The sequence below is a fragment of the Chelmon rostratus genome, chromosome 11, assembly GCF_017976325.1.
Source record: "Chelmon rostratus isolate fCheRos1 chromosome 11, fCheRos1.pri, whole genome shotgun sequence".
Lineage (NCBI taxonomy): Eukaryota > Metazoa > Chordata > Actinopteri > Chaetodontiformes > Chaetodontidae > Chelmon > Chelmon rostratus.
This window is the reverse complement of record NC_055668.1, coordinates 16,739,065-16,759,655: the sequence shown is the minus strand read 5'-3', so window position 1 is coordinate 16,759,655 and position 20,591 is coordinate 16,739,065. Positions and strand designations below refer to the sequence as shown.

The window sequence follows — 20,591 nt, the reverse complement described above, 5'->3', positions numbered from 1 at the left end:
AAAAGAAAACATATTACTGCGAGATATAGCTGTTAAATATTTCTATTTAACACTGTCAAAGTCAGATCTTTTATATTTGAAAACTACTTCTGTTTTAGCTGCTCTTAAGCACGCAGGACCGGTCTCAACAGCTTTCAAGTGAGGTCAAATATAAAAGCGAGGAAACACAACACGGCTCCAGAGACGTGACTTTTCAGTTATTTCTCAACATGGAGAACAGACCTTTAATAACAGCAGATCAGAGGATAAGAACTGATTATTGATTTGATAATGGCAAAGATTTAACGTTCAATATCTGCACACAGCTGCGAAACCAGCCCTCCAAGCCTCCATTCAAAGCCCTGTGGTGCGTCTGTGAATGCCCTTAAAGAGGAATCTCAGCCAACAGTGACTCGTTGGAGGAGCCTCTTTAAGTGAAGAAAAGGAAGATGAAGGTTTACAAGGACGAGTGTCTTGAAAATAAGGTCTTGTGCCAAAACAGGCAGACAACATGCAGAATAGGTGAGTTCAACGGTTGCAACTGGATTTGGATGGGAATCTAACTCTTAACCTTCTAATCTGCTGGGAGTGCCTACTGTATTGATTACACATATTATTCATAAAAAGGCAACGTATTGAGCCAAGCAAAAACCACTGCTTGGACATGAGATAAGTGTCATTATCAGTGTGATTTGTCCCTTCCTTCATGCTTTTTTCATATGGTGACCAGTTCACAAATACATGAAAACACATACACACACAAAACACAAGCTTCACAAACTTATTGCTTATTGTAGGGCTAATGATTGTTTAACATTAAAATATGTGGCAACATTTTTCTTGTACATTTGCAGCTTTTACATTTTTAAAACAGGGGAAATCGCGAGCCTAGCTCTGCTTTAAGGTCAAAAAATCCCTAAAAAAATGTAGTAGCCAAAGTGACAATTTTTGGCTTTACAAGCGGTTATGTGATACTGCTGGATGTGGAGACTTCCTGTAGTCTTGTCATTAACATAAACTAACCAGGCCAAATTCCAGATTAAGATATGAGAGTGGTATTGATCACTGAATGTAACTTGTAGCAAGAAAACAAATAGGAGGTTGCTGCCGCTTTGGCACAGGATGCAGGTTGTCTAGTAATAGCAGGGTTGGTGGGTCGATCCCCAGCTTCTCCTGTCCACCACATGCCGAAGTGTCCTTGGGCAAGACAAAGCCACAGTATCTGGCAAGGTGGCTCGCTGTCTCACTGTGAGTGAGAATGGGTGAATGAGAGGCAGACTGTAAAGAGCTTTGTTAGTAATTAGTAGGCACACATACCACTAACAATATGTGAATCCAGACTGGTGCATTTCATTCAACTGGTGAACATGTGAGACAAAGACCAGGCTTTTCTAGACATTACACACAGTCGCAAGGGTTGCGCATGACATAAGAATGTGAGAAAGAAAATCAGAGGCAAGGAAGTTCAAGAAAAGGGGGGCTCAGTGCTCTGATTCAGTGAAGATCTTACTGTCTTTGGTGTTTTCTTACATCTGCCTCAGATGCTCCAGGTTCTACATTCTCCTACACAAGAAATCTGAGGATTACAGACGCTAAAATATTTTCATCTTTTCGGTCGAAGTGGAACAAAGGAGCTTTACAAACACATTAGTGGAGCTTTCTATATACATCCAATTACTGATTCTGTATGAAAACACCACTGACCTAAATACAGCAACGAATGCTACACCTACAATGTGCCCTCGGACATAAAGAGGTCTTAACAAAGAGAATGGTGAATGAGGCTGCTTTGAAACACAGTGCAGCTCATGACTCTGCTAACAGAGTCGTTCCTGGAAGTAAAAATGGCATCAAACTACTCCCGCAACATCAATTAGCCCTTGATACCTGTAAGGTTGTCCTGACATTTATTTAATTAGCAGGAAGCCACTCAAAGAAACAGAGGGACATCAGTCATAGTCTTTAGGACTGTGTAGAATATTATAGGCTGAAACTCAGCACTAAAATAAAGCCTTTCATACGGTAACAAACACTCCCTCTTTCCAGCACATCAAAGAGAGCATTACAGTTCGTCCTGTTACAAGGCTCCTGATGAATCCTTTTTTTATAAACAGAAAAGCCCTGCTGCTGACATAGCTCATCTTCAATATGATGTTCATCGACTAATAAAAGCACATGCAAGAGTAGACAGCATTGTTTAAATAAAGGAGTACAGCTGTAGCTCTCTGAAGTGCGAGTTACTTTGTTTCTTGCTAGAAGCAACTCTTTCAACTGATGAAATGAGTCATCCAGTGAAACATATGTATGGGTTTTTTTCCTTTTTAGAGTGCAAATGTACAAATGCATTTTTCATCACTGGGTTTCATCTTGAGCACCAAAATGAACTGATTAGCTTACACTATGCTTGTTCATGTTCTAAAGCAATAAGATGGAAATAACAGTACATTCAACACGGCAGTGGCCAGGGCTGTAATTTCCAGGAACGTGCAATGTTCAAGGACAAACTCAGAAAGACCTCTTCAAAAATGTTTTTACATTTCAACAAGATTTATTTAAACATGTCATTAAGAGGGGCAAAATTATGAAATTATGTTTCTGCCATGTCTGCTGTCAAGCTTTTAGTTTTGTTGTTGTTGTTGATTTTTGATCATTCTTCAGTTCTGATATCACTGCAAGATGTTTTAAAGTGCAGGACTCAAGAGGATGGCCTTAAGTAGCAGTGGTAAGAGCGTGATATTTACTACAGAAATATTACAATGTGCTTTTTGGCATGTGAGAAAAATGAACAACACTGTTAACAATATGTCCCCATGCTTGCAGCTCTGTGAGGCTTTGGCACAGTGTGAATTTGAGCTAAATGCTATTATCAGACAACGCTAACATGCTAATATTCAGTCGTCAGAGTGCACTGTTTTATTTCTTAAGATATAAGAATATCAACAGATATTTCCATTTTATACTTTTTATAACAGGAAATTATACAGTATGTGTCATGTCGGTTGTCAATCAAGCTGTGACTTCAGAATATTGCTGCTGGTTAAACTTAAACTTAAAGTTTCAATTCTTTTTTTTTTGTTTGCCAAGATATATTTTTTGGAGTGGTTTGTGTTATTTGAGAATAGTGTATATCAGCGGCACACTAAGAAATCAACTGTATGTAGTGCGCATGCTGTCTGCTTTGAGTATATTTTATTTGTAACTACATACTAAAAAAACTGCTCAGAATCAGTATGCACTATGGGTTTGGAACACACGTTCATGCTTTTCATGTTCAGCATCATACCATGTTAGCATGGTTGTTTGATTGGCGCTAAACTCAAAGTACAGCTGAGGCTGATGGGAATGTCATTTGTTTTGCAAGTATTTAGACATAAACCAGTAGTATCGGAATAAATTTCATAATTCCCATTGTTGTTGAAAAATTTGAGTTTGGACAAAAGTGGTGGGCCGACCAACAGACAAACAACATGACAAACTGACATGACCACCCGCAGAGCTGCACCGCTGAGGTGGAGAAAAAAAATGGTTACACTCCAGATCAAACAGAGCAATTTTACTGTTTTTATGAGAAAGTAAGTCCTCTCCTGTGTTTTCAGCAGCATAAGTTGAGTACTTTCTCAACCCTTGCACTCTGGCTTCTCTACCATCAGTCTTTGTACACGGACAGCAGAAAAGGGGTTTACAATTTGACTTCCAATGAGGAACAACATTATGATTACTGACAGTCGGAGAGACCACGCTGAGAGACAAAGAGAAAAAGGGGCTGAAGGGCACAAAGAGAAACACAGAGTCCAAAAGTCTTTTGCAGGAGTTGAGAATTTGAGTGTTTCCTCATTGCCTCATTTCAACAATCCCTCCCTCAACACTCACCTTCCCTTGTGATGACACACTGGAGTAATTAGTGCTGAAGTTGAGAAGGTGTTAATCCTGGATGTAGGACCCCCCAGATCCATTCCAAACAGAGCAGCCCATTAGTGGCCTGATGGAGTAAGCTATGAGGTCAGCAGCTCACAGTGAAATAGTGGTAATAGGAGACTTGGGGTGGGCTAGTGAGATTTCACTTGTGTGTCCCATTCCCATCCTGTGGGAGCAACAGTGGAAAAGCCAATTCCCATCTTGTCTTGCACAGATTTGGGCATTATGTCTCAGGGCAATGGGGATTTCAGCTTGAAGGATTTGGGGATTAACAGAAACCTATCACACATGCTGGGTCACCTACTGCAGCAGCCACATGTGGGAGAGACAGGGTTCCCACCAATATGGATTTTCAGCCATGCTAAGAGAATGGCTCTACGGATGGTAATGTTGGTCAATCAGTTGGATTGGTCGGTCGATCAGTCAACCACCTTGATCCTATCCCAACAACTATTCAATGGATTGCCAATTATGTACAGATATTCATGGTCCACAGAGGACAAATCCTACTGACTTTGGTGATCCCCTAACTTTTCCTCATCTGTCACCATGGGATTGGCATTTGTAGTTTTGAATGAAATATCTCAATCACTATTGGATGAATTCCCTAGTAATTTGGTACTGACATTCATGCCCCCATCAGGACGAATTGTAATAACTTTGGTGATCTTCTAACTTTTCATGTAGCAACACCATCATATCAAAATTTCAATTTTGTCCTATACAGTGGCTTATGACCAAATGCAAAACTCATATAGCATTCCTATTAGCTTCAGATGTACTTTGAGTTTAGTGCTAATTAGCACATTAGCTTGCTAACACAGTGATGGTGGACAGGGTAAATATTATACCTGCTAGACATCAGGATGTTAACATTGTCACTGTAAACCTTTTAGCATGCTCACATTAGCATTTAGCTCAAAGCACTGCTGTGTTTAAGTACAGCTTCAGTGCTAACATGGATGCAGACACTTGGTCTTTTATCTATGTCATTATATCAATCCAAAATATATAATTCCATGATATATTCATTCATCTACATACAAATGGCAAAACATCCAAATATGTGGACCCCAATAAGACATATACACACACACAAACACACAAACACGTAAAAGGATCAACGGGTCCCAAATTGCTGTGGGAAAAGCACAACTAACCTCTGCCTCACAGGTCTTTCTTTACAAACCTGTTTGCTACATATAATACTCTCTCAGCAGCTTATATTCCCTCCATCAAAAGCTTCCACAATATAAGGGCTGACGGTTTAGGAGCAAGGCTGGACTCCAATCAAGAACTTGTTACAGTAAATACCCTGACACAGTGGTGTGATGACCTTTCTGTTGTGAAATTATTGATTTCGGATGACCTGGTGGTGGTTCAACCCACTGTGTAACTGCGAATTACACTGTTCCATCCATCCACTGTCTTGTTCTGTCCTTAGTCTCATCCAAGCGAAACCTAGTATATCTTGAGAATGGTGCTCTGTCAAAGAAAAAGAAATAAACAAGCAACCACTGCTGGAAAGAATTCATTTGTACACCACCTCTTTTGTACACGCCGAAACACTCTGCTTCCACTGCTACACCTCTAGTCGCTCACTCATTTTAAATGTGAGAACTGACCGTTGCATGTGTGCACCCCTCGCAAATCCAATATCTCCCCAGCATTCTGCAATCTCGCATAAATATTAACAAATTGCTGTTCCCAGATATAGGACGCAAAAGCAGTGACTACATGTTTCCTTCCTACTCCGCATCTATTCATTATTCCTTTCTTCCCCTCTGTGCTCCACAGAATTTCAGAGAAAACTGTCGATCCCACAAAAATATATTTGCACCTGTCTCTGTGTCTCTTTTTGTTCTCTGAAAGATGATGCAGACTGGGTTGGGAAATGCACCCACCCTGGTCTATCACACCCATGACTGACTGCTGTCTGTCATGTGGTGGTCTGCAGCTCTGTTGTTGCCTAACACCCAGATTTCTCACAGTTTCACGATATACCTCTCACATCTTTTCCCCCTCTCTTGTCTTCCCTTTCTCAGTCATGACATCAGGGATTGCTGAGGGCATTATTCCTTGCGTGCATGTTAGTTTCTCAGATTATCACACAGCAGTAAGCATCTCTGAGCTGTGCATGTCGCTGGTTTCCGCATTGTGTGTTTTGTTGGCTTCTCATAACATCGGCTTATCTATTATATCTGTGATCCCGTCATCCGCGGGCAGAGCTGCACGTGGTGACCAGGAGGAAGCAAAATGACACTGACTGTTATAATGACCAATGATGCTTAATGGAGGGAGACGTTTCTAATTGTGTCTGTCGTTCCTTTGTGGCCAACAAATCAATGCCAGCTTGCCCTCAAAATGTCAAGTGACAGCTACCCCAAGGGTCTGAAAGACAGACCAGGGTGAGGTTATTTCCTAACTGGCTTTCACAAAAAGCAGTTGTTTCAACCCAGCCGGCAGCCATACGTCAACACTCCACCACAGAATGGATGGGTTTGAGTTACATCCCAGGAAACTGTGCCCAAAGGTGGGTTACACACCAGACCAAAGGGAATATGTGTAATTTCTACGCGTTCAGGGGTGCTCAGGGCAGGTTTAGTCTTCTTTCTGCCACTTTGTTTAGACAACACATGCGTTCTAATCTTTCTAATTAATTCTGTCTGATGCTGCGGTTTGACCAGATAATATCCTCAAATCTAATCCAGGTCATTTGGTTCTCTCTAATTATTTATTGAGTTTCCTCTGGCCAGAATAAAAGATCAGACCTCAGAAAACCAGTTGATATGCAGAGGGGAGACAAAGACAGACAGACAGAGACAGAGAGCCAGAGAGAGTGTGATTCATCAAAGATGTGTAAACACTGCTGCTTGATTCTTGCCCTTATGGGACTTCTTTTAGTTTTGCTTTTAGCTTTTTTGAAAGCTAATGAGCAGACTGCCAATTCAACCACTGATCACCTGATTTTAACTTTGTAGATTCTCTCACAGACTGTTTTTTTTCCTAAATTTAATCACACTAACATTTAAACAGAGGCAGTTCTTTTAATCCAGCTCTCAACAACAAATGCGTTACTATTCTGAGAATCACTCAAGCAGCCATCAGTCAACCTTTTGATCATTTAAAGTATTCTTTCTGATGTTAAAATAACAAGTGTCAGGGAGTCGAGTTTTAGGCAACATGAGATGTACAATATGACAAAATATTCTGCAAAATATTGTAAAACAAATTTGAATACTACAACTAGGCTTCTTCCTATTGTATCACAATCAGATTGAAGGTTGAAGGGATGATTGATGACTGTTGCCAATGTTAAGGTGATTTTAACCAACTAACTAACTAACTAACTAAGATGTTATAAACATAATCTCTAGAACCTGTGCCCTACTGTGCATGTACTGATGTTTCTGCTGGAGCTGCATGTCCGCCCACTGAGCCCCATCGATCACATGAGAGTAACAAGAGAATTTTGAATCCTTAAAAATTTTGCTTTGCACTCCAAGCACTCCACAGGAATACTTTATGTTATGGATATGATTTGGATTGTGTTATTAAAGATAAGATAATGATGTTACATGGAGCATAATGCTGTGATCAAGCACAGACACACAATGACTTTTAAAAGGGAGCAGTTGCTTAAATGGAGGAGACATTGCTATTAAATACAGATTTTAATGTTGGTTAGTGGTTAAATTGCAGTTTAAATAAAATGTTCACACTCTTTCATAAATGTCATGTAATAGCTTGCAGATAGGCTGGGAATATCTTTAAGATCACTTGCGGCATCTAGATAAAGCCTATAATATCCCCAAAAACAAGATGTTACATCGTCCATGCTGGCATTTCACAGAGACAAGAAATTCCTTGCTATCTAACGCATGATTCAATAACTGCTAACATACTGTAACTCAGTTTTTGAACACTATCCAGGTAGCCAGTTGCAGCTGAGTGTCGGCGCACTGAGAAATGTCCTGGCACTGGAGGGCTGAATGTCAGTCGGCTCTGGTCCATATACAGCTGCCAGGTTTGGCCAGATTTTTGGAGGTGAAGACTTTGGCTGAAAATCTCTTTCAGTTAGCAACACGCGGGCTAGCTTTGGGCAAGTGTCAACTCATGGCATCAGCCCAAGTTTTTCATTCTGGCAGGGCATTCATCATAAATCTGGTTAAAGTCAGGCAACCACTTGTGCCGGATTAAGGCCGCTGTTGAAACGAGCCATTTTGGATAAACGTATACCAACCAATGAGCTGCCTTTTACGGCCAAGGATCTTGTTTTCCCAGTTGATTAATACCAGATATTCTGTTCCACTACTCCGTGTATGTATCTTTGACTACTTCATTTATTACTTAAACACTACGCAAAAAGTCCACTAGATGTGGTTAGGGTTAGGGAGAGGTTGTGGTTTGTGTTAAAATAGCTCATTGGTTAAAATTAGAAATCAACATGATAGTGAGTAGGAAATGTGAAGCGAACAGTAGTCTCTGTGTCAAAGTCCAACATTTTTTGCCTCTTTTCTCTATGGTCTTTGTGCTTCTATACCAACATTGCACTGTTTCAGAATTCTTATGGCCACTAGAGGGACTTGTCACTTAAACATAAACGTTTGGGGGCATCTGCTGTATTGACTGATGCTGTCATTTTTCTTGGGAGAACAGAATGAAGTATGAAGAATAAACAATGTGTTTCTGTTTTTTGTCTTTTTGCTGTACTGAACATATCATTCTCACTTTTTTTACTCTATTTTTACATGTCATACCAATCCATCTGCATTTGCCAATATGTACATATATACATTTAGCATACAAGCTAAACCATAAATGCAAATCCCATACTCCTGAATCTACTTTATCTATCTAATGCTTCTGATATCTCCACCTTCCCATCAATAAACAAAAAAAGAAAAAAAAAATCAGTAGACTCTCTGAAGTGAAAAATGCTCTGTTTATCTCTCTATATATTCCCAATTAGTAAACCGATCCAAACAATGTTGTAGGACAACTGAGGGAGAGTGTGCCTCGAGGAAAACCTCTCCATCTTCATTCTGGCTCACAAACTACAGCATGATAAAGACATTGTAGCACAGTTACCACTGCGGTGGAGGGGAGGCCATGACAAACATTTCACAGAGAAGCTGAAGTCAATATCCTGCTGACATCAAAGAGGTGGCACATACTGCCCTATTTCAATACTCACACTAGCCTTTAAAACTATTTTTACTCCCTGCTTTCATATGTCAGCTAACCCTCTGAGTGAGAGCTCTAATGACCCCGCATTGAGATGATGTGCACGGTAAACATCTCCTGAACTGCATTTCTCTCCCACATGGGTAATTTTCAGCGAAGCTTTGCTATAATTTGTGAGGTGCTATTAATGATGCGCCCTCAGGCTTTATGTTTGTTAGCAAAAAAAAAAAAAAAAACAGCATCACTGAGCAGTGTGTGCATTTTCTCAGAAGAAATGTCCGGCCCTGCACTGCATCTACATTTTGCAGGATGAAATGCATTTAAATTTTAAAGACAACACCAAAAGTTCTATTTTTACCACAGTGTGGACATTTTTATTTTCCCTTGTGAGCATTGTGCATTGATGGGACTCACTTTAACTGTGATGATGACATGAAGTATTGCTTCAGGAGGACACGTTACAGAGGCACTGCATGTTTTTGAGCTGACTAAAGTTAAGAGATTAAGTTATTTAGAGTCTTAAGTATTCTTGGAGCATGTTGGGTCCTGACTTTCCAACTTGCCAAGTTTGAGGGTCCATAACATTTTCACCTAAAATATAGAGTACCTCAATTCTGGCCTGGTTTGCAGTGGGAATTAGGGTCTGTAAGGATTGTGTGTTCACAAACCATTTGTATCTTGACACAAGCTCTCTCCCATACACACAACACCCGATTATCACTGGGTTTCTCATTTACCAGAGAAAGTTTAGCTGCATAATAATAACATCCTGTTTATGTTTACGACCTAAAGATACTGCTGTAGCTTCCTGGATATTAACTCATCCATACACACTTCCTTTTATTGTTCCATCTGAGCAGAAAGATGGATCTAAAAAAACAAACAAACTCTTTTCCCTCCTGTGTTTCCTAAATGTAGCATGCACAGCAAGACAATGAAAGGGCTGTGTACGAAGAGAAAATGTCAAAAATGGTGTGCAAAATGGGTATTTTAAGGTCTCATCAAGTAGGCTGCATCTATGAATAGGAAGGAGATTAGTCCTTTAACATATATGAATGTCTGCAAACTACAAGCCACTTAGATTGCATATATCCTGATGAAACATAAATGAAATCCAGTCCAAACACTCTTTAAAAAAACATGTTCAATTGACAGCTGGTTTAACGTCTGCAGCTCTGCATGTGAATGAGCCAAGTGGTGAATGACAGAAATTTTAACATTATTTATGCTGCCTACTCACCCTTCTGTACAGTGTAAACCGTGTTGTCAGCATTTTCTGTTGCCGTGGACAGGCACCAAACGCGGAGAGCGAAGATCAGAAAGGCAAAGTTCTTCCGCCGCCACCAGGTTCTCATGATGCGCGGGCTCGGTGGGGTGCAGCCGGGGGAAAGCGTTCCGGTCAGACCGCGTTGTTAATGCAGCACGACCAGATACTTCACACAAGGGACGGGATGGAGCTTTGGGTCAGAGCAGTTCACGGAGGTGTTGCGGGGAAAGACGGGGAGGGGGGAAAAAAAAGCTTTACCAGCAAGAGTCCAACTAGATGCGGCAGACTGTCATTTCAAGAAAGAAGCTGTCAAAAACTTTTCGTTCCTACACCAGACGTTTGGCGGCCAACTGTCGCGGGGACACCGTGCGAACACATGTGTCAGCTAAATGTTTTTAGTGTGGAGGTGTTGCTCATGTGATAGGGGTATGGCAAGGAGCGGCAGAAATAATGAGAGGATGTTGGAGAGTAGTGAAGCAGACTTGACATCCCCTCGCGTACCGGAGCAGCCACACTTTGCCATGTGCGCCTCGAACTCCGCTGGGTCCTAAAGCCAGAAAAATTCTGTCAAATCCAATTAATTAGCTGCCAAATCCAATTTTGCGATTTCACCCATTTACCATCTTCACCCATTTACCCACTTAACGCTTTTTACGGAGATAGAATAGCTATTTCATATCGAAAAACCCAAGTCTCAAAGCACACCAACCTGCCACAGCTAGCAAGACTGTGTCCAAAGAGAAGGAAGAACATAGCATTGTCAGCTAATCGCTATGTGTGACTGACAACAAAAAAAAAACTTGGAAGAAATTGATTAAAAAAAAGTCATGTTTTAGTTTCTCCTATGTTTCGCGACGGGAGTAGTAGCTAGTTTCTAGTTTTTTTAAATGTTTGTAGCCTACTTGTTTATGTTTGTAAGTAAGCCGGTTAGTTGCTAAGTATGTTAGCTAGCTACTTTTTTCAAAATAACTTTATTGGACGAACAATAAGCTGCATGACAAATAACAGAACAGGGTGTTCAGAAAAAGGTATTGCTACCAAAGCAGAAAAGGGAGAAAAAAATTCCATCCAAGTTCATGAAAAACACACAAATCAAACAAAAATTTTAATAAAATAAAAACAACAACAAAATTTACATATTTTTAAATTTCTACAATTGTGACGGGAATGCTTTTCAAAAGATGATTCTACTAGAATTCTAAAATTCATAGTACAGCAATATATATATATATTTTAATCCAGTAGAAAGTGAAAATTCTGGCTTTGTGTGCTGTATTTCTGTTACCGAACAGTTAAACGTTTTTAGAAACCACACTTAAAAGAAAAAAAAGAGTGGGAACGAAAAATTATAACTTTCACACAAGATAAACTTTGCTTCAGCACAAAATATTTATTAGCTTTTTTCTAATTCTTCTTCTTGAACAAAAAAACTGAGACGGAACAGTGTGTTATGCATACACATATCCTGTATGTGTCTGTAAGTGCAAACCAATTGTATAACAAATTTTTCTCCGACCACTGTGGATGGAGGTTTATGAGTGGATGAGGTTTCAAAATAAAATATTTATTTATTTATTGTTGACATAACAAATTGCTAAAGTTACAGTTAATAGGAACTTTGATCTATGTCCTCTTGCTTCAGTCCCCCATGTCTCTGCTCTGGTGTGACAGAATTTTTGATGTTTTGATCTAGTGAGTCCACAGTGGATTAAGATGATGACTCCTCTCCTAACTCACTCTTTCTAAGACATGACGGATGCAGCCTGAGAGACACAACCAAGTAAGATACAAGAAAAGCTTTGAAAAGGACACTTCCCAGGTGGTTACATAGTCTGACTGTGGCACTGCTTGAGATGGAATTGCTGGAAAATGTAGTGTGAAACACCATGATGGGTTGTGTAGAATGAAACTGTGCATATACGCTGATGGGATTACAAGTTGACATTTCAAAAAATGTTAAGCTTTTAACCTGTTGAACCTAACTTCCCATGAAAAGTTTCTTTTTGACAACTTTGAAAGGAGATTTGAATTAAAGCTGCGTGTTTTCACACGATGCTTGTGTTCATGACGTGTATGAGTCATGATTAAGGTTTGTAATGTTGAAATGAAATAAAAGTGCTTCATGATTCAATTTTCAGTGGGAATATTGTACATTTAAAAAGTATTCAGCAATCAAAATGGTGAATCATGCCCCCATTTCGCAATACCGCGGGATGACATTGTCTCCTCTTTCTCTCTGTCTGTCCACACACACACACACACACACACACACACACACACACAGACTGTCATCACCATGGTCCCATCTGTGTTTTGCGCAGACTACCTGGTCTGGTTTAGTCTAATCTTTTTTAGTGTGTGTACGCTGCAGGCAAAAAAGTCACAGATGTCTCTGTGCAGGCATCGGTTCACTCCACATCTCCACTGAGGATACAAGCTGCAGAGAGAAGGAAAAATTGCAGTGCTTCGCCTGAGCTGACTTTGATTGAGTTATGTCCTTAAAATCCCTCAATGTCTTTGTGCATCCGTGTACCTTCATTTTCACTCTGAAGACTTTTATCAAATTGTATAGCCTAAAAACCGTCCTTATTTTGTTGCTCACTTGTAACTGTTGAATTGGTTCTGTTTTGTCTGTGTGTGTTTTTAAATGACCTCGCCCTGCTGCATACAGTAAATATTGTAAACTTTAGTTGGCAAGACTGTTTGCATTGATTTTACAGTCACAATCCTGAAACACAAAGCCACTGCTGGAAAGACATGTCCATGAGGCTAGATGTGCAGATAATGAGTGCCAGTGAGATGTTTAGTGACTAAACACTTACAATCTGTGGCTTTGCTTCAATGTACACAATTAGCTCTGTAAACTCAGCTAGTGTTCTCCTTTCTAAGCCAGACATATCAGTGCTACCCTCAGGGCATCTGAATCAGTCAGGGACATTGGGAAGCCAGTAGAGGGGCCTCAGAGCACACAGTCTCCATTATGCGGAGATAGCAATGTGACATACAGACACATGATGCCTCAGAGAGAGTGGGGCTGACTGACAGGAGCCCTTCTCCTTGTATACAACTGCCTGTCAGTCTGTGCTCATCATCTGGAACCAGCCTACATGGCAGGAGAGCAGTTCTCCCATGTGGATTACTCTTTCAAATGGCCTCGCTGGCATCAGTAATGCCAGTGGATTAAAATACTGTTTACTACATACAGTATGTTGTTTGCTTTGGGCCACAATCCTCCATTCTGGATGGGCGAACCTTGCAGTACACAGCAGCTGGTCTGTCATTTTTATACTGGAAGAGAATGAACTACAGTAGCAGACTAAAATTCAGGTTATATTCAACATTTAATCCAGCATTTCGTTTGAGATTCAAAACCCCCTTTATACTCCAGAGCAACCCACCCACCAAAAGTCTGCCACAGCAGTTTGTTTTTACATTATGTGTGTGTCTGAGACCTGCGGCACATGTCCTTCCCCTCTTCTCTCCTCATCCCAGCAAGCTCTGTTTAAATGCCACCAAGATGTCAGTCACCTTTACAGGCTATATGTGGAGTGCGGTCCCAGGCAGTGCTCAGTCTCCTCTCTTATTACAATGTCATCTCTGGTTTGGAGCTCTGTGACAAAGGCCCCTTTCACAGCCGCTGCATGTCTCCTGAGTTCGATTAGCTTGGAATTCCACTGTTCCGGATGGGAGGCTCCAGAGGCCTCGAGGCAGACCAATGACGAAGCATGGTTCTCCCCTATCCCACTTTATAAACACCTATAGTGCTGTACCAATGACAGAGTCAAGGTGCTTTGCTCAAAGCACTGAGACTCAATTTCCTGGAAAATGACACTACTTCTAAATAGAATGCCCTTGGAATACTTTTATTGCATTTTGAGATACATTAGAGGAAAATTAGTTTGTAGATAAGGAATCAAATCATCAGAGAAGAAATGGGTAGAATTATATGATTAATCTGAATTACATATAATGGTCAGGTGTTCATTTGAGCAGGGCAAACAGATTGCAATTTCATTGCTTTATTATTTTAAACTGTCGAACCCTTCTTCATTTTTCAATTACGGGTGTGTTGGAGGGAGGTGAGAAGGTTCGGCTTTGTCAGTGTCTGCACACAACAACAATTAACGTAATAACCTTCAACATCATACACAATCTTCATCTCTAGAACACTTTTACAGTATAGTTGTGCTGAACGAAATTGCTTATTTTGCAATTTGTGGCATAAGCCAAAATATCAAGATGTGTCTTTGTTACAAGTCAAATCAAATTATATAGATAAATACTGGTGACAAATAAAGGAAACTCCTCTAAACACGTCTTCCTGTTACCCTAATAGCTGCACAAGCTTGTTGACTGTCAGCAAAATGTAATCTTTGTTTCTTTTCGTTGTCATTTGCAGGTTGCAAGAAGATACAAGAGGAATTGAGCCTTAATACTGATGAATACATATGCACAGGTGCAATGCTTGCACTGAATATTAACTGACTCAAATACAAAGTCCTATTTAATGCACAGTGAGAAGGTTGAACAGCCAGAATGGTCAGTGAATTCACCCCATTTATCTTTGCAGGATCTGGTCCAGAAGTCTCTGCAAAACAAGAAAAACAACAATGTTACAGAAAATTTCCCCCCAAAAAAACTGATCAAAAACACATCTGCGTTATCTGCACTCGGAGCCTTTCTTCCCTCAATCTCTAGAGAGCAGCTCTGCATCACACAGGAGCGACTCCTGCTGCTAAATTGGCTTTCACTTCCATCAGACTCACCCCTGAGATGTCCAAGCCCAGGTAGGGGGAATAATTCTGACTTGCTATCTAACCAAACACCCTGCTATGCAATCACTCTCCTCTTACAGTGCTACAAACAGCTGGAATCTAATTTCAGCCAGCATTCAAAACTGCCCACCCTCTACCCTGCACTATCAAACCCCGCTGTCACTCTTCTCCGGCCCTACCTCAGTGTGTGTGTGTGCTGGAGACTTTCTGACAAAAATGAGGCCTCTAAAGCACACAAGACTCAGTGTTTATCAGGGAGGAACATACTCCTTTTCTCCCAATCTCACTGTGGTTGAGCCTGGCTAATAGCTTCATTTGAAAGGTGGCAAGGTCACTCTGGCATCGCAACAGCCGCGCCTGCTCCATTTCTCCGAGACATAAAACATTCTCTTACAGAGACATTTTGACGTCACACTAAATACGCCCTATAGACGCTGGCTGTGTCCGTAAATCACACAACGCTGTGGTTTTACTGGAGATTCACTGTTTCCCTAAAAATGAAAATTGCTGGAGGCTTGAGGAAAAACAGTTCCCAGTTTACCCAAACATTGGCAAACTAGAGAGAAGCCAATCATCTTGAATAACATACTGGTAAAAACATTCACACACATATATTCTCTCTCTCTGTCCCACACACACACATGCTTACACATCCATCAATTTTGGGCATTACATAGACTTTCATTCATTTCCTGGAGACTTACACTAACTATCAACACGACCTACCTCACCTTAACCTGAACCTAACCTAACCTAAAATGTGATGGTTTTTGACTTTAGAGGAACTTGTGCTTTGTCCCAATAAGGAAGACGAGTCCCCACAATGTGACTGTGTATACAGATTTGTGTCCCCACAACGTGAGTTATACACACGCATGATCTGAAGATGCCATGATTGTGTAAGTATCAGAAGCATCTCCTCACCTTTCTCACCTCTCACCTGACTGACAGTAAATTCATTGTTTGGCTTAAGTTATAATGGGAGAGTGAGTGAAGGCTGAAAGGATCTGTCTGACACTACATATCCTAAATATGTAATTTGTTTGCCACACATCCCTCACTGGTGGAGGGCGATGATACTGCCGGTCCTATGCATCGGGTCAGCAGGGCTTAGAATAAGTAATACTGAGTTATTACTGTGTGAGCTTTGATTTTTACAGTGCTGAAAGCCACCTTCACCACGTGGTTTAAACAGTGAAATGGGAATATGCAGTAAGGGTTTAGTTTTGACATGAGTGATCAGAAGATTCTTTCCTGATCTGATTTTGAAAGCACCACTGAAACATATCAGATTTTACATAAAATGAGGGGAAACTGAAGGACCTACGTTTTGAACGCACGATTCTTTGGCCTAGTCCAGTGTGATAAATGACTGAAGATCTGGCTTTAGCAGTCAAACAGTGACCTCTGCTGGACAATAATCAAACTATGTTTCATTTTACCGTCATGAATGATACTCATATACAGAATATAGATAATTCATATACACTTTGAATAACACTAAACACTTCATTTACACCTAATGAGCATGTGTCATCTAGACTTATTACTAATTTTTTTGTCAAGTTTGCATTGTTCAGTTTTATGGTACATGCTTTGTGACCATCCTTTAACATCTTGGAACCATTTTCCATGCATCCCTCAGATTGGTCTGTTTTGTAGATCCATAAATAGATGAATCAAGTCCAATCAAAACTCTGATGACACATTGGAGTAAAATATGCCTGTTTTGAACATTTCTTATCCTCACCCACAATTATAAGATGACTGTCATCAGCCTAGTTTAGAGGATGTGAAATGTCTGAGATGACTGTAATAATGTTTTTCAAGGCTATAAACAAAGTAAGAATAAGAAAATGTTGCACCTAACCACGGCCCACCTCCAGGGTGTCAAATGAATGTGATGATAACACAGTGATGAGCATCTGCACATCTAAAAAAAGCTCCTCATCAACACCATTTCTTGCAAAGAGCATTCAGATTTTAAAATGATCCCCTGGTGCAATGTTAAACAGCACGAGATGCCTTCAGAGCACAGTTAAAGCACAACGTTAGAAACTGAGAGTCTTATGTTTGGGATTTAAGGCGTCTTTTGTTGCAGCATTGTTTCTTATTTCTATTGCATACGTCAATGTTTTGAACTGTTCTAAGTCCAAAATCTACCTTTTTAAAAACCTCTGCTCGCAATCTGTTGGTTTGTGATACCGCTTTCTTTTTCTCCTCCTCCTTCTTCTTTGTCACCTCCGGCAGCTTGTTGTAAATCCTACAGACACAAAAAAGACAAATTCATACAGGGCAGGAGAACATGGTATCAAAAGTCTGAGGGTGGCAGAGCTATGCCAGCGGATTGGCATACTAGAGAAGTGGTATTATCTAGATAGACCACAGCCAGCAAAAACCTGGATCCACTGATAAACAGGTCTCACACGGACTCCTTTTTCACTCCCACAACTACAGCCAATTTGTTAAGAGATCCTCCAAGTCAGATAGTGTCGCTTTTGAAAAAAATTACAATGGGCAGCCATCATCTGATCAGGTGTGCCTTTCCAGATAAGGCATGAAAAAAATAAAACGAAAGATAAGGCATACAGAGGGTAGCTCATATCTCCTGTCAAGACATTTGGACATTAAACATCTATTGTATCCATAGAGTATGTGAATGTGCGAACGTGCATCGTGGCTGTGGGCAAACCTGGCAGGTATGACAAACAAGCTTGATGGATTGTGCTGGCAAAAAAAAAAAAAAAAAAAAACAAAGAGGGAGGAGAGACAGAGTGACATCGTCTGGAGAACTCACCGTCTGGACCTCAGCTGCATCTCTCTGCCTGATATAGACCTCTCTCTAGGCTTGAAAAGGTTATCTAGGACACACACACACAAACACACACACACACACACACCAACATGCACACACACACACAAACACATAGGAATAACAAACAAGAATTAATATGGAAATGAATCCTGAATATGTTAATGAACACTGAGGGCTGTGTGTGATCTCTCTTTTTTAGACAGTTAGACATTTGAGCATTAGCACACACACACTCACACACACATGCATGGACACATATCAAAAACACACACACCGTACATAGCCGTACGCAGTCCCATCAAGTCGGACTACTCTGTCTCTGCCATTGAACTGAAGTGTACTGCCAGAGTGCTGCTGCTCAGGTCAACAGCACCAAGACTCCTTGTTCATAATTAGACTTCAGACTTGAGTCAGAGGTCAGTGAGAGTTATTCTAGGTGCCTAATTCCATGACTCCTCCATGCCCTTTCAAAAGTTGGAGTCCTTCAGTTCCAAGAAGTATTATATCTCCTGACTTTATTAATGTTTACTTAAGGGTTGAGCAGTCAGATGTCGGCCACACTTGGATTTGCTGCAAAGAAAAATTGCTGTAAACAATCTGCTGCGGTGAACGTCTTGGAAAAAAAAAAGTGATCACGCCGGTGTAATCAGAAAACGTTTAAGAAATTCTCACATCTCCCAACCTATGTGGAGAATCAATCAAATTCTAGCTTTTAAAATTCCATATTTCAGTGAAGCAGACAGAGAATCAAACAGCTGAGTTGAAGCCGCTGAGAGAAATGCTCGCCTCAACCGTACAAAGTGTGAGAACGATGGAGAACACTCACGACAGTGTTTACACTGAATGTGCAGCAGTGTATCACGATCTACCGCTTTAACAGTCTCAAACTAGAAAAATACCATGTTTGATACCCTCTCATGAAGAAGCACACATGTGATCAATTATTATGTTACTTGAAAAGTTGAATGAAAAGTTTACTTCATCTTTACTGACAGCTGTGGAATTACAGGCATCTTTATACCTTGCCGGATGACATTTTGACAAACTCTGGTTTAAACTGGACATTTTACACAGGATTTTACTTTTCATGATGAGTTTACAGCCATTTATATCACATCTCATTCATATGCTTCACTTTGGTGTGTCTCTTCACTATGATTTCTTTTTATCTATATTTGTGAACTTATATGTTTTTTGTATTCCATATGACAAACGTTTGCTTTGTTACATTTCAACCTTGTTTAATTCCTGAATGCAAACCAGTTATCCCACAGTTAAAAAAAAAGTTGAAACAAATGGATAAGAAGGTATCTTAGGGATCATTATATTCTAGACACGTTTGGCCTCATCCTGTGTGTATTCCCTGCATACAGAGCTTCAAGAGAAATATGCCTCTACTGATCTGCAGTACTTGATATTGGCCACCAGAGAGCAAAGTTGGATAATTGCCACTATACTTGTTGGAGAACAATATGTAAAATTCTCTTTTCCCCCCAGATCACCTGAGGTAGTTGAGGTTAGCATGGATTATTTGAGAAACAGTCCAGAAAAGCCAACATGTTTCAGTATGACATGACCTCAAGTTCCTTATTTATATATTTGCCTGTGTATGGCTGGGGCTGACATGGTTACTCCTTACCAGAAGACTATACCTACTGAAAGAGCCTTCATCCAACAGTCCAAGGATTTGATGAATGTGTTCGCCCGTGCAGAAGTGATGTAACAACAGATTACAGATGGTAAAAGATTGTTTTAGAAGATGAGGGCCTGCTTTGGACAGACTCATCTCAAACTGCTAGACTGTGAATTGATTGCTGTCGTCACTGCAGTGGGAACCACCCTTCCACAAGTCTTCTATCATACTGTATGACTTACAGCTGTTGGTGCACTGGTCTCATCATGGGAGGCTTGACAGCAGAACCGAAACCTCCTGACTGATTGGCCAATGGCCAGAGAGATGAAATTGTGTTTTACTAAATGGGTTTCTGCTGCTTTTCCACGTTCCAGCCAGAGTTATTTAGCTGCACTCACCACTAAGTGGATCCGGTGTTGTGCAGTTCCTCTTTTGTTTATATCGATTCTCCCGGAGGCCCTGCACCAGGTCTGGATTGGAGTCCTGCAGCGCTCTCCTTCTCATGGCCCTCTGCTCCAACCTCCTCACCCGATCCTGAGACCGGCTGATGAAGTCTGGCCTGAAGAGCTCCAAAGCCTCCTGAGGTGGGTAGAGGTATGTATACAGTAAGCTGCTTGTTGGTGGGACGAATACAGTACAACACAGACACTAATCCTGTGGAAAGAGAAAAAAAAATCTTCATTGGGTTAGAATCTATTCTGAAAATATCCTTAATCTATTCCTTAACCTTGGAGAATCCTCTTCACATCCTTGTAATAGCTAGGAGGTGTAGGCAACATGGTAATATTATGCTCAGCTTTAGTGGGGATAAAGGTAAGAGAGCTTTACTCACAGGGGGAATCTGAATCCTTTAGAAAGCCTCACAAACCTTACTGGATCTTTACCCCTCACAACTGGGTAGAAAAAAAAAGTGGAAATAAAATAGAACCAGGGAGAAGGAAATGAAAAAATGAAAATAGTGTAATTATTAAAGATTTTCTTTCATTCCCGCTCTACTTGGCAGGGGCTGTGACAAATACC

General features: G+C 40.6%; 1 protein-coding gene across 1 annotated transcript in view; it reads right to left on the bottom strand.

The window, feature by feature from the left end:
* The window catches only part of adam12b (ADAM metallopeptidase domain 12b), a 78,782-nt gene extending 68,308 nt beyond the window's left edge, over positions 1-10,474 (bottom strand). The window contains exon 1 of the mRNA XM_041948096.1: positions 10,322-10,474. Within this exon, the coding sequence (XP_041804030.1) occupies positions 10,322-10,436 (115 nt within the window). The 5' untranslated portion in view covers positions 10,437-10,474. The remainder of the gene's footprint in view (positions 1-10,321) is intronic.
* Positions 10,475-20,591: the final 10,117 nt, after the last annotated feature.